We start from the raw sequence: 12,928 nt of genomic DNA, 5'->3' as shown, positions 1-12,928 counted from the left end.
GTGCTCTTAGCCACTATATCCTTGACCTCTATATAGCACTGCCTCTTATGCTGGATAAGCCAGTTACATAGACTTATACTATCCTTAGAAGACGTTGTACTTGCAAATTTGCGATGTCTATAAAACTCCCTCCCCTCAACTGCACTTCACTATTTAGTATCTTTGTGGGTCATTTCAAGGAGAAACCAGAACCAGAGTTTAGAATACAGTGGCTTATTCTTATTAGCAAAGTTCTATTTACAGTCTGTACCTAAAACATTAAATTTTCAAGTACTCTTAACAACAGCCACTGGGAGGTTTTTTTGGAGAAGGATAGTAAAGGATTACAGTACAGATTAGTGAAAACTTCTAAAATGCTGTCTTCCCTTTTTTTCTTAAGTTTGTTTATTTATTTATTTGTTTGTTTGTTTTTGAGAAAGAGAAAGAGAGAGCAAGCAGGGGAGGGGCAGAGAGAGAGAATCCCAAGTAGGCTCCATACTGTCAGTGTGGAGCCCAGTGTGTGGATCCCTGCCGATGTGGGGCTCAAACTCATGAACTGTGAGATCATGACCTGAGCCAAAATCAAGAGTCAGAGGTTTACATGACTGAGCCACCCAGGTGCCCCATGTCTTCCTTTTTTTTTTTTCCCCCCCTTAAGTATAGTCTAGTATAGAGGGGAAAATAGTATTTAAAAAAATAGATCCTTTAAACTTAGACAATTTTGTCTTAAGTACTCCAAGTTCTTCAAACTTATGCTTAGGATACAAAAAAGGGAGAAGGGACTCAAAATTTAGGCTTCCAGATTCAGGAAGGAAGATAGCATTCTACAGAAGACTCATGAGACAGAATTCATGTCTTCTGCCCTCCATCCACTCGTGTCTTGAAAAACAAATGATTCATTGTAACTAAGGGGTACTGACTTTTGGCTTTTAAATCTTAATTCAGAAGAATAGTAGAATCTGAATAATCTAGTCTTAAATGTATTATCCTTTCAAGATGCAGTTTTACTTATTTATTTTAGGCTATCTACAGAATGTTTTGTTCCTTTCTATGGCAGAATGTTTCTTTGTAGAGCCCGATGAACCTTTTCACATTGGAACACTGGAAGAAAATAAACTCAACTTAACACTGGACTTTCACAGGTGAGGGAGGCAGATGGGAGTATAACTTATATTTGTGTGTGCATGTTTTCACTGCACTAAAGGCTCCTCTGTTTCCTAGACTCCTAACAGTGGAGCTGCAGTTTAAACTGAAGGCCATTAATCTGCAGACCATTCGTCATCACGAGCTCCCTGACTGTTACGACTTTACTCTGACTGTAAGTGTGGGCTGGGCTGAATTTGGCCCCTGTCTGAAGGAAAACTGTTTGATTTAGTTACATGTTTCATCTACTTGTATTGAAACATGATCAAATATATAGGATGTTTCCACTTGAATGTGCATAGAAGAAGCATTGGTAGAGCTGGCTCTATTTTGTTGTGGTCATTTACTTGTTAATTATCTATCTTCTGTACCTCAGTGTAAGTTCTGTGAGGGGAGGGACCTTGCCTTGTTCAGTGCAGTGTCTCCAGTCCCAAGAACGGTGCCTGGCACAGGGTGGGTGTTCAAATACAAAAGGAGTAGAGACTCGTAGGTCCCGTGTAGTTGGCTCTTGGCAGTCTGTGGCTGTCTGCGTATGGCCATTGCCAAGGGTTCTTGCCGCTGAGTCTCCTCGCCATAGATGTGTGCACATTTTGCTTATTGGTCACAGTGCCTTCCTTGGGCTGCCTCTGAATGCTCTGGCTTCTCCCCCTTCGGCCCGTCTCTGTTCTGCATATTCCAGTTGCCAATGGCGCTATTAACGCTCTCTGGAGAACATAAGATGCCTGCCAGGTGAGTTCATTTCTTCATGAGGCTCGGGGTCAGTACCCCAGTGCTATCTGGGGCATATGCTGAACAGCATTTGATGCAGCTTGCCTTCACTCGATCCAGATTGCTATGACTTCAGCAATAGCTTGTACCAGAGCTGTGTCCATGATATTCAACAACTGGCTATGAGAAATCAAGTTTTTTAAAGAAATTTCAGAATGTAGTATAACTAGTCATTATGCATATCATTTAAAGGAAAAAGCACAAATACTATGAGACTATTTTGAGTTAGGCTACAAATTTTGATCCTAATATTAACCAGGAGGTTATGAATTTTCAATATTACTTGATTTTTTTTAATTGAGCTATTATTTATCCATAGTCTTGTCTCTTCTTTCTCCTCTCTCTTGCCACCTCCTGCACCGCTCTTTTTTTTTTTTTTTTTTTTTACTTCTTTTAACATTTTATTTATTTTTGAGAGACAGAGAGAGACAGAGTGTGAGGGAGGGGAGGGGCAGAGAGAGGGAGACACAGAATCCTACATAGGCTTCAGGCTCTGAGCTGTCAGCACAGAGCCTGATGCAGGGCTCGAACCTATGAATAGTGAGATCATGATCCGAACCGTCAGACAGTTAACTGACTAAGCCACCCAGGTGCCCCAGTCCTGTACCACTCTTGAACTGAGAAATGGTACTTTCAGAAGCTTTATCATCCTCAAGGCTCTGTTCAACTGACACCTTCTTCAGGGACCATTTTTACGATGCTTCAGTTAGGGACACATTCTGTGCTCGCAACTCCAAAGTTTTATTTTTGGTTTTGTTTTTATGTTTTGTATGAGCTCACCCACCTTCTCCTTTGTTTTAGGATTGTCTAGATTTTTATCAACTCAGCTAGATTGAAAGCTCCTTGAAAGCAGGAGTCATTCTCCTAATTTTTTTTCATCCCTCAAAGAACACAGTAGGTGCTTCAAATATTTGTGGAATGGATGAATGAAACATTTGTAAAATGCAGACTCTTTCCCATGACTCAATACAGTGGGGAGAGCAACCTGGCTGGTTAGTCACATGCAGATGTTATATTTTTGCCACTATTGCAGATTCATCCCAAGCTCTCCCTGTGCATGGTGGATTTAGCAGTGTGTTTCACAGAACTGTAGTAGAACTTACACCCTATAGGGTAGTTTAATGATAAAAGCAATTAGTGCAACTTTATGGTTTAAGTAAACATGAACTGGGGCAGTATATGCCTAATTTAAAATGCAGGAGTTTTGGGGCGCCTGGGTGGCTCAGTCAGTTAAGCGGCCCACTTCGGCTCAGGTCATGATCTCGCGGTCCGTGAGTTTGAGCCCCGCGTCGGGCTCTGTGCTGACAGCTCGGAGCCTGGAGCCTGTTTCGGATTCTGTGTCTCCCTCTCTCTGACCCTCTCCGTTCATGCTCTGTCTCTCTCTGTCTCAAAAATAAATAAACAAAAAAATAAATAAATAAATAAATAAAATAAAATGCAGGAGTTTTGGAATCAGGCAAGCCTAGATTTTAATTATAGCTCACCAGTTACTAGCTATGTAACTTTAGGCAAATTACTTAATTGGTTTGAGTCCTAGTTTTCTCATTTGTAAAACAGAATTAATGCCCACCTACCTAACAAAGCTGTTGCCAAGACATCTATGTATCTATGTATCTATGTATCTATGTATCTATGTACCTATCTATCTAGTATACTGCATATATATGAGATATGTAAGGGATCTCCCTAAGTATCTGGTATATAACAGATATTTGATTCATGCAACAGCTATTTATGAAACCTTTCCTATCTATGTCTGTAATTTGGTTAGAACGTAAAAGCAGGGCATTAGCATTCACTCATAGCGGTTTAGTGCATTCTTGCATCATGTGTTTTGAGGCTCTTTATTAGGTCCACAGGCATCTAGGATTCTTGTGTTAACTTGATGAACTGACTCTTACATCATTATGAAGTGGCAATTTTTACCTCAATATTAATTCTTTGCTTTAAAATCTACTTTGGTTGATGTGGATATAACCACTCCGGCTTTCTTTTAATTAGTGTTAGCATGGTATATCTTTTTCCATCCTTTTGATATTAACCTATTTGTCTTACGTTTAAAGAGGGTTTCTTATTAGGCAGCATAGAATTAATTCTTGTTTTTTTATCCAACTTCATAATCTGTACCTTTTAGTTGGAGTGCTTAGACCATTTAAATTACATGTGATTGGGGCATCTGGGTGACTCAGTCAGTTAAGTGTCCGACTTTGGCTCAGGTCATGATCTCACGGTCAGTGAGTTTGAGCCTCGCATCAGGTTCTATGCTGACAGCTCAGAGCCTGGAGCCTGCTTTGGATTCTGTGTCTCCCTCTCTCTGCTCCTCCCCCCCCGTCACTGTCTGTCTCTATCTGTCTCTCAAAAATGAATAAACATTAAATTTTTTTTTAATTACATGTGATTATTAATATGATTTCTCTCTTTTTCTGCCTGGGTTCTGCCTGGAGTGAGTGTCTTTTGGATATTATTTTTAGCTAATTTGTTGGAAGCTTGCAGTCCAACATGAAGAGAAACAGAGTGATCAGACTCACTAAATTTATCTGAAGCCTTACATCTGCAGTAATGTCTGATTACCCCGCATGAAGAAGCTTCAGTAAAACTCATTTAAATGACAGACTTTTGAAAAAAATATTTTTTCTTTAGAACTTGAGACAGGAGGCACTAAAAGCAAAGCAAAACAAACAAAACCCACACCTGATCTCCTTGTCTTGCTTTCCCTGTCCCTGCGTGGGGACAGGGGAGAGAGCCGGAAGGGGAAGACAGACTGGGGAAGGTGTTCTGACATGGCTTTGTCCTACTTGGTGCCCAGTGTCCTGAAATGGTGATCCCTGAAGCAGGACATGGCTGTCGGCTCCCTGTCACCACATCCTTTTTTTTATACATATGGTTCTAGAGTGAGTAAGGATGAAAATGAGGCCCAGAATGAAAATCAGAGAAGCGCCACCCGAAATGTTTCAAGCCTGAAATAATGAACCTCTGTGTTTGTAAGAACTGCAACAGCACTAACAAACTATCCCTTGGGGTGCCTGGGATAGTCAGTTAAGTGTCCAACTTGGTTTTGGCTCAGGTCATGATCTTGCAGTTTGTGAGTTCAAGCCTCACGTCGGGCTCTGCACTGGCAGTGGGGAGACTGCTTAGGATCCACTCTCTCTCTCTCTCTCTCTCTCTGCCCCTCACCTGCTCGTGCTCTCGCTCTCTCTCTCTCTCTCTCTCTCTCTCAAAATGAATAAATAAATATATATATAAACTATCCTCCGCCGAGTCCCTAGGGAGGGAGGGAAAAGCTCACTTGGACCAGCTCTTGTTCATACCAAGAGGGCATCTTGAGGTACTTAGAGTGGGAAGGAGAGAGAAGTTCTCCTGTTTTATAAGTTGTCCAGGGCTGGAAGACTATCCTAGAAATACAGGATTTTAGAGACCAAAAGTTCTCAACAGAAGACCTTGTTCAACCTTCTCATTTCACAAAGAAAAAAAGGGCTCTTCCCAAAGTTGAACAGAGTTAGCATTGACACGGGGATGAGAATCTGGGTGGGCATCCTGTCACCCTGAAAGATTTGTGTCCTAATTAATGCATAGAGACATCTTGGCTTCAAAAACCATAGGTATGTTTTTGACCCTTTTCCTGTTTTTCACAGATAACATTTGACAATAAGGCCCACAGTGGAAGGATTAAGATAAGCTTAGATAACGACATTTCCATCAGAGAATGTAAAGACTGGCACGTATCAGGATCAAGTAAGTGACGACTTTTACTAGTTTTCAAAATGGTTATTAAATAAAAGGGTTATTAAACTACTGGGATATGTGGAGCATCAAAGGGAACAACTGGAACATTGCCAAGTCCCTAATTCTCTGCAAATAGATCAACTTATTGTAGGTATCTGATGTTCCAGGCAAGACATAAATTATTAGTACTTGAGATGACTTTTGCTGACTTCTACATGTGTCCTCACTGGCCCAGTTCTTACAAAAAAATGCACGCACCCCCCCAGCAGAAAATCACATATACCCGACCTAATATTTATTGAGTGCTTACTACATAAGGGCTTCCTCCTACATTTTAATATTTTAATTTTTATTATTTTTTTAAATGTGTATTTATCTTTGAGAGAGAGAGACAGAGGGTGAGCAGTAGAGGGGCAGAGAGAGAGGGAGACACAGAATCTGAAAAAGGCTCTAGGCTGTGAGCTGTCAGCACAGGGCCCGACGTGGGGCTTGAACTCACGGACTGTGAGATCATGACCTGAACTGAAGTTGGGTGCTTCACTGACTGAGCCACCCAGGCATCCCAGCGTTTTAATATTTTTAAACTATCCTTGAGATAGGCAGCATCCCTGTTTATGCAAATGACGAAACTAAAGCTTAGAAGTGAATCTTGGTGCCCCTGGTCATACAGTGAGAGAGACATCAGGAAAGATTTGACCCTGAAGCATCCCTCACATTATATTTAGCTTCTATATAGGTTAAAAAGTAAAACCACATGAAGAAAGGGTACATTCTTGGAAATATGGACATGAATTCAACTATAGACTGAGTACCACTGAGAATTTTGGGGCTGAACCAGAAAATGGACTATAAAGAATTTATCTCATTTTCTAGCCCCTTTGGTATGTTGTGTTGGACCTAATGATTAGGTCCGGGATTCTCAGATTCTGGCGAGCGAAAGAGTCACCCCAGCTCCCTGCAAGGCCGTCCCCGGGTCTGGGCTGGGGCCTAGGAATGTACAGGTCACCCTTACTCATGCCACATTTGGAAAATCATTGCTTTAGGGGTAACTACTGGTTGAGTCACAAAGGTCAGAAGCAGTAATGAGATATTAAGAATAAACGATATGGGGGCACCTGGGTGGCTGAGTCGGTTGCATGTTCGAATTCGGCTCAGGTCATGATCTCGCGGTTCGTGGGTTTGAGCCCCGCATTGGGCTCTGTGCTGACAGCTCCGAGCCTGGAGCCTGCTTTAGATTCTGTGTCTCTCTCTCTCTCTCTGCCCCTCCCCTGTTCACATTCTGTTTCTCTCTCTCAAAAATAAGTAAATGTAAAAAAATTTTTTAAAAAATGACATGAAGTTTCTTCATTCTAGTATTTTTTTTCACTATTAGGTACTTCAAATATATGAGGCTCTTAAATCACAATTTTATTTCAATGACAGAATTGTTTATTTGAAACACAAAGTTGTTTTGTTATCTGTAAACATTGCAATACTTCTCCACAAACTTTAGAATAGGAAGCATGAGAGTATATGAAAGTATCTGCCACAGGCTTTCTCTCAAATGCTTGTTTCTTAGTTTTTAAGCTTTTCTAAAGTAGATTTAGACATTTTAGTAACAATTAGATGCCCCTTGGCCAATATTAATGGGATGTTTTATTACTGAATATTTTTCAGTAGATTTTTTTTAAGTTTATTTTGAGAGAGAGAGCACACACGAGCTGGGGGTGGGGCATGGAGAGAGAGAGCCCGAGAGAGAGTGAGAGAGAGAATCCCAAGCAGGCTCTGCACTCACAGTGCACTGTGAGTGCAGAGCCCAATGCAGGACTTGATCTCATGAACCACGAGATCATGGCCTGAGCCAAAATCAAGAGTCTGACGCTTAACCGACTGAGCCACCCCGGCGCCCCATTACCGAACTAGTCTAAGTGCTTGTTATTTTTTTTTTACCAGTAGGGGGCAGTCTTGTCACTCAGGTCTCACCTGAGACCTCCTGGCCCCTATCATGCTGTACGAATGAGCCTCTCCCCTCCACCACCCATACCAGCCGTGTGCTTCTTCTAGAGCCGTGGTTCTTGAGCTCTAGTGTCATCTGTAAGAGCTTGTGAAAATGCAGTTTCTGACTCAGCGGGTCTAGGGTGGGGCCAGAGTGCATTCCTAACAGTGCCCAAGGGATGCCACGCATCACTAACCTAGAGTGACAGAGGCTGGAGACAGACTGCAAAGATTTGAATCCTGGTGCTGCCACCTGCTGGCTGCATCACCTCGGGCAAATTCCCCTGACCTCTGTGTGCCTCATTTTCTCACCTGTCCAGTGGGGATAATCACACCCCCGCTTGCTGGGGTTGCCGTGAGGATCAAATGAGGTAATACCTACAAAGTGCTTAGGACTATGGGTGGCGTAGCACTACCCGTTAGCTATGGTGCTTTCTTTTCTTCGCAGCACTTACTCCTGTCTGAAAGCATTTTGTTCATGTACCTTGTTTACATCCCTGCGTGTCTCCCGGCAGTAGAACAGAAGTTCCCCGAGGTCGGGGGCCTGTGTTGTTCACCACTTGTATCCTCAGCATCTAGAAAAACTGCCACACGGTGGGTTCTTGGTGAATATTCTATACCCAGATAGGTATGTTTTAATAGGGTGTGCAGGAAGGCTGACTGTATTAAGGACAAAAGACCAAAGGCTTATAATTAAAGATCTCTTATTGATGGCAGTAGTAATTTCCAAAAGGCCTTTTATTTTTTTAATTTTTTTAATGTTTTATTTTATTTTTGAGAGACAGAGAGAGACAGCATGAGTGGGGGAGGAGCAGAGAGAGAGGGAGACATAGAATCCAAAGCAGGCTCCAGGCTCCGAGCTGTCAGCACAGAGCCCAATGTGGGGCTCGAACCCACAAACTGCGAGATCATGACCTGAGCCGAAGTCGGATGCCCAACCTACTGAGCCACCCAGGCACCCCCAAAAGAAAGCCTTTTAACTTTCCTTACATACTAATGGGAAGAACACTTACCAGGACCTTTTCTCTTTGTTGTCTTTGTGGAAAGAATGTCTGAATTATCTAAATTACTCTAAAAAGCCGTGTGAAGGGTTCAGATAAAATTTGAAAATGCTTCTGAAGGAAACAAAAAGACTTGAATCAATGGGAAACACATTATATTTTTGGACAAGAGATTTAACATCATGTATATGCCAATTCTCCCTAAATTAACTTATGAATGTGACATGATCCCCCACCCCCCTGCAAAAGTACCAGTAGGATTTTTATTGGAATTTAACAATCAGATCCTCAAGAATATATGGGGGAAAAAAACAAGTAAGAATAGCTAATAAAACACTAATGAGAGGTATTTGTCTTACTCATTAAAACACACAAAAACATCAAAAGGGTAAGATAAGGACTTGAATACCTACAGTAATTTAATACCTGATAAAGATGTCATTGGGAATGAGATTTGCTCTTTTCATTGGCAAAAATAAAAGATAATTAATATACAATGGTGGAGAAGACGTGGAGATGTGTGTAGGTATGTAAACTGGCAAGATGTTTTTGAAGGGCAATTTCTTAGAATTTCTTTCTTAGAAATATGCATATGCCTTACCCCAACAATTTCGCCTTTAGATATTCGTTCGCCTAAAGAATCACTTGCACCCATGCAGAGAGGACTCGAAGAATTGTTTGTAGCAGGAAAAAACAGATTGCAACCTGAGTGTCTTTACAAAGAGTATGCGTCTATATTGTGGTATGCCATGCAGCAGTTAAAAGAAATGAGGCTAAAAATGAAAGAAAAAAAAAAAGTAGAGGTCACCATATGAATGTCCCACAGTATAAGCAGGTAATGCTCTTTCCTTCCAGTTCAGAAGAACACTCACTACATGATGATCTTTGATGCCTTTGTTATTCTGATATGCTTGGCTTCCTTAATCCTGTGCCTCCGATCTGTGATTACAGGACTTCAGCTTCAGCAGGTAGGGGTTGCTGTTTGCTAGGAATGCTGGGGACATTGTAATTGACTGAGAAATTCACTGTGCCTCCCTCTTTCCCCTAAAGGAATTTGTCAATTTTTTCCTCCTCCATTACAAGAAGGAAGTTTCTGTTTCTGATCAAATGGAATTCGTCAATGGATGGTACATCATGATTATTATTAGTGACATATTGACAATTATTGGATCAATTCTGAAAATGGAAATCCAAGCTAAGGTAAAGTGGTTTTTGTTTTGTTTTGTTTTGTTTTACTATTTATGCCATTGTTAGTATCAGATTGGCACTAATATTTTCTCGGAATGTGAGAATTTGCAGAGTAAATGGTTTCTTTCAAACATTGTGTTAAGTAAACTTAAAATCGATAACAGTAAGTTTCTTAAGTCTACTCAGGCAATCTCTTAGGCAGAGTTTTTCAAAGGTATATACAAGCCTCTGAGTCAGGCATTTGGGTACCTGGTAAAAATACTCCATGTTACACTGATGAAATCTGAGCTCTAGGGGTGCGCCCGAGAATTCTCAGATGTCCCCAAGTAAAGAAGGTAAGAGGTGGGTTTTTTTGTTGTTGTTTTCACAAGAAATGCTAGAATCTTCAACAACAACAAAAAGAATAGGGCCCTGGGTGAAAGTGAAGCCAGGCTACCACTGTGTGAGTGATGACAGTTGCTGCCTTTTTCTTACTTTCCCCGTTGATAAGCTACAAGATTTTCCATTCTAAGTTAGGATTAACCCAGCCTAGAAATCACCACCCCCCCCCACCCCCGCCACCGCCGCCAAAGCAAAAATCAAATTTAAAAAACCTGATACTGTTCAAACTGACCTTGTGCAAATTTATATTTTTCTAGCCCTGGCTTCAACTGAGTGTGAGGATGAGCCACCTGGGGGAGTCTGCTGACTGAGATTCCCGGTCAGAGGCCCCACGCGCAATGGCTCAGATGAGATAGGAGCGTACTTCTCCCTCATGTAATAGTCAGGGTGGGTTTCCCAGGTTGGCAACTCACTCAGCTCCACGCGGTCAGTCAGGGACCCATGTTCCTGCCACTGAGTTTCTCTGGAGCCCAAATTGTGCGGTTGATCCTGGGTCACCTCGGGAACAGGTCGCAGCGTGTGTGGGAAGGGAAGGGAAGGGAAGGGAAGGGAAGGGCAACACGAGACGGTAGCTTTTCCAGTCTGGTAAGCCTTGGCAGTCTTGGTAGTCTTTGCTCTTGTTCACATCCCACTGGAGAGCGTTTAGTCACATTTAACTGCAAGGGAGCTGGGGAAAACAGCCCAGGCATGTTCGCTCCTTGGAAGGAGCGAATGGATTTAGGATGATATGGAGTCCCTATCATTGGACTAGGGAACAAAAAGAAAGGAGCACAGGAGATATGCAGCAAATCTTTATTTTTACCAGCCTCAGCTATCATTAACCTCATCGAGCTCTTAATGGTGTCCAGCAATCTTTTTTACATTTTTCTAGGCCGTTCACTCCCCCATCTTTCAGATGATCGTTGCACGTTTTTATCCCTTCTGGAAACCCTAAAACCCCTGCCCCATCCTCACTGTCAATTGATGACCTTCTTTCCTAGTTCACAAAACCACAGATTAAAAAAAAAAAAAAAAAAAGAAAAGAAAAGAAAAAGAAATTCTCCACTTCATTTATCTACCTGCCAGCATCAATGTCCATACACTCTGCTTTTTCTGTTTCTGTGGATATATTATTTTGGCTACTCTCCATGGCCAACCCCATGTGCCTCCCAGATGCCAACCCCCCTCCCCCCCTTGCTTACCTAAGAACTTAACTCCAGCTTTTCTTCTTCCTTTTGCCCATGCATCATCAGTTTCCTGTTCTCTACCGTGCCATTCCCAATAGTATGTGTGTTCTTTCTCCTTGATAAGAGACAAAATCTCAACCTATTCTCTATCCAGCTACTTCCCTATTTTTTGGGCTCCCCTTTACATAGCAAAAGACCTTAAGCGTAGGTACCTTTGTTTCTAATTCTGTTCCTCCTATTCTCTGTTACATCTGCTCCAATCCGGGCGCCCTACCGCCCTACAGAAAATGTTCCTTCCGATGACCTCCAGTGTTGCTGAGTCCAATAATTCGTTATTTATCCTCATCTTGACCCATCAGCAGATTTTAACACTGCAAGCATTCCTTCTTTGTTGGCGCACTTTTCCCCCTGAGCTATCACTTACCTGGTTTCCATCCTAAATCACAGGCTGGTCTTCTGACTTCCTTTGCTGGTTCCTTCTCATCTCTCCAACCTATTAAAGTGACAAGGCCTCAAGGTGCAATGTTTGGACATATTTTCTTTTCTGCCACGGTCTTGGTGCTCTCATCCTGTCCATGGCTTTAAATAGTACCTCTCTGCCGATGATTTCTAAATCTGTGTCTTGAGCTTGGAATTCTTCTCTGAACTCCAGTCTCAGATATTCAGTTGTCACCTTCATATCTTCATCTGGACGTCTGCTTGGCACCTCAAATTTAACATACTCTGTGGTGTACATATACAATGGAACACTACTTGGCAATGAAAATGAATGAAATCTTGCCATTTGCCACAATGTGGATAGAACCGGAGGGTTATTATGCTAAGTGAAATAAGTCAGTCAGAGAAAGACAGATATCCTATGCTTTCACTCATATGTGGAATTTGAGAAACATAATAGATGAACATCCGGGAAGGGAAGGAAAAATAAGATAAAAACACAGAGGGAAGCAAACGATAAGAGACTCTTAAAATCAGAGAACAAGCTGAGGGTTGCTGGAGAGGAGGTGGGTGGGGGATGAGTTAATGGGTGATGGGCATTAAGGGCACTTTTCGGGATGAGCACTGGTTGTCCTATGTAAGAGATGAATCACTGGGTTCTACTCCTGAAGCCAAGACTACACTGTATGTTAACTAACTTGAATTAAAAACAAAATAAAACAAAACAAAAAACAGAACACCCCAAATCTCAATCTCCACCTCCACAGGCCAAACCTGCTTCTTCATGGCTTTTTTAACTTCAGTTAATGGCAGTCCTTTTCAGGTGCTTAAGACAAAAGCCATACATTTATCCTTGACTCTCTTCTTTGACTAATCCCTTCTTCCCTCCATCTAATCCAAGAGGAAATCCTATCAATCTACCTTTAAAAATCACCTCATCACCTCTATCATTACTAGGCTGGTCCAAGCCACCGTCAGCTCTCGTCTCTATCATTGCAATTGCCTTCTCACTCTTTGGACAGTCTGCTCTTAACCATAGCAGCCAAATGGAACCATATCCTGTTCAGAGCTTTCCAATCTCCCCAGCCTATCAGAGTAAAATACAAAGGTGTTAAATTACCCACGAGGCTCTAAACTACCTACCCCCTCACCTCTGTGACTCTGTAC

At 41.9% G+C, this 12,928-nt stretch overlaps 1 protein-coding gene across 1 annotated transcript in view; it reads left to right on the top strand.

Annotated features, from left to right (window-relative positions):
• Nucleotides 1-12,928, top strand: part of MCOLN3 (mucolipin TRP cation channel 3) — a 31,331-nt gene that overhangs the window by 13,276 nt on the left and 5,127 nt on the right. The window contains exons 5-9 of the mRNA XM_040470823.1: nucleotides 1,037-1,121; nucleotides 1,201-1,297; nucleotides 5,523-5,622; nucleotides 9,444-9,556; nucleotides 9,639-9,788. Coding sequence (XP_040326757.1) covers nucleotides 1,037-1,121; nucleotides 1,201-1,297; nucleotides 5,523-5,622; nucleotides 9,444-9,556; nucleotides 9,639-9,788 — 545 coding nt within the window. The remainder of the gene's footprint in view (nucleotides 1-1,036; nucleotides 1,122-1,200; nucleotides 1,298-5,522; nucleotides 5,623-9,443; nucleotides 9,557-9,638; nucleotides 9,789-12,928) is intronic.

This window comes from Herpailurus yagouaroundi, unplaced genomic scaffold (assembly GCF_014898765.1).
Source record: "Herpailurus yagouaroundi ecotype Mexico unplaced genomic scaffold, PumYag 77, whole genome shotgun sequence".
NCBI lineage: Eukaryota > Metazoa > Chordata > Mammalia > Carnivora > Felidae > Herpailurus > Herpailurus yagouaroundi.
Note: the sequence above shows the minus strand (reverse complement) of the source record. Positions and strands in the feature narration are given on the sequence as shown.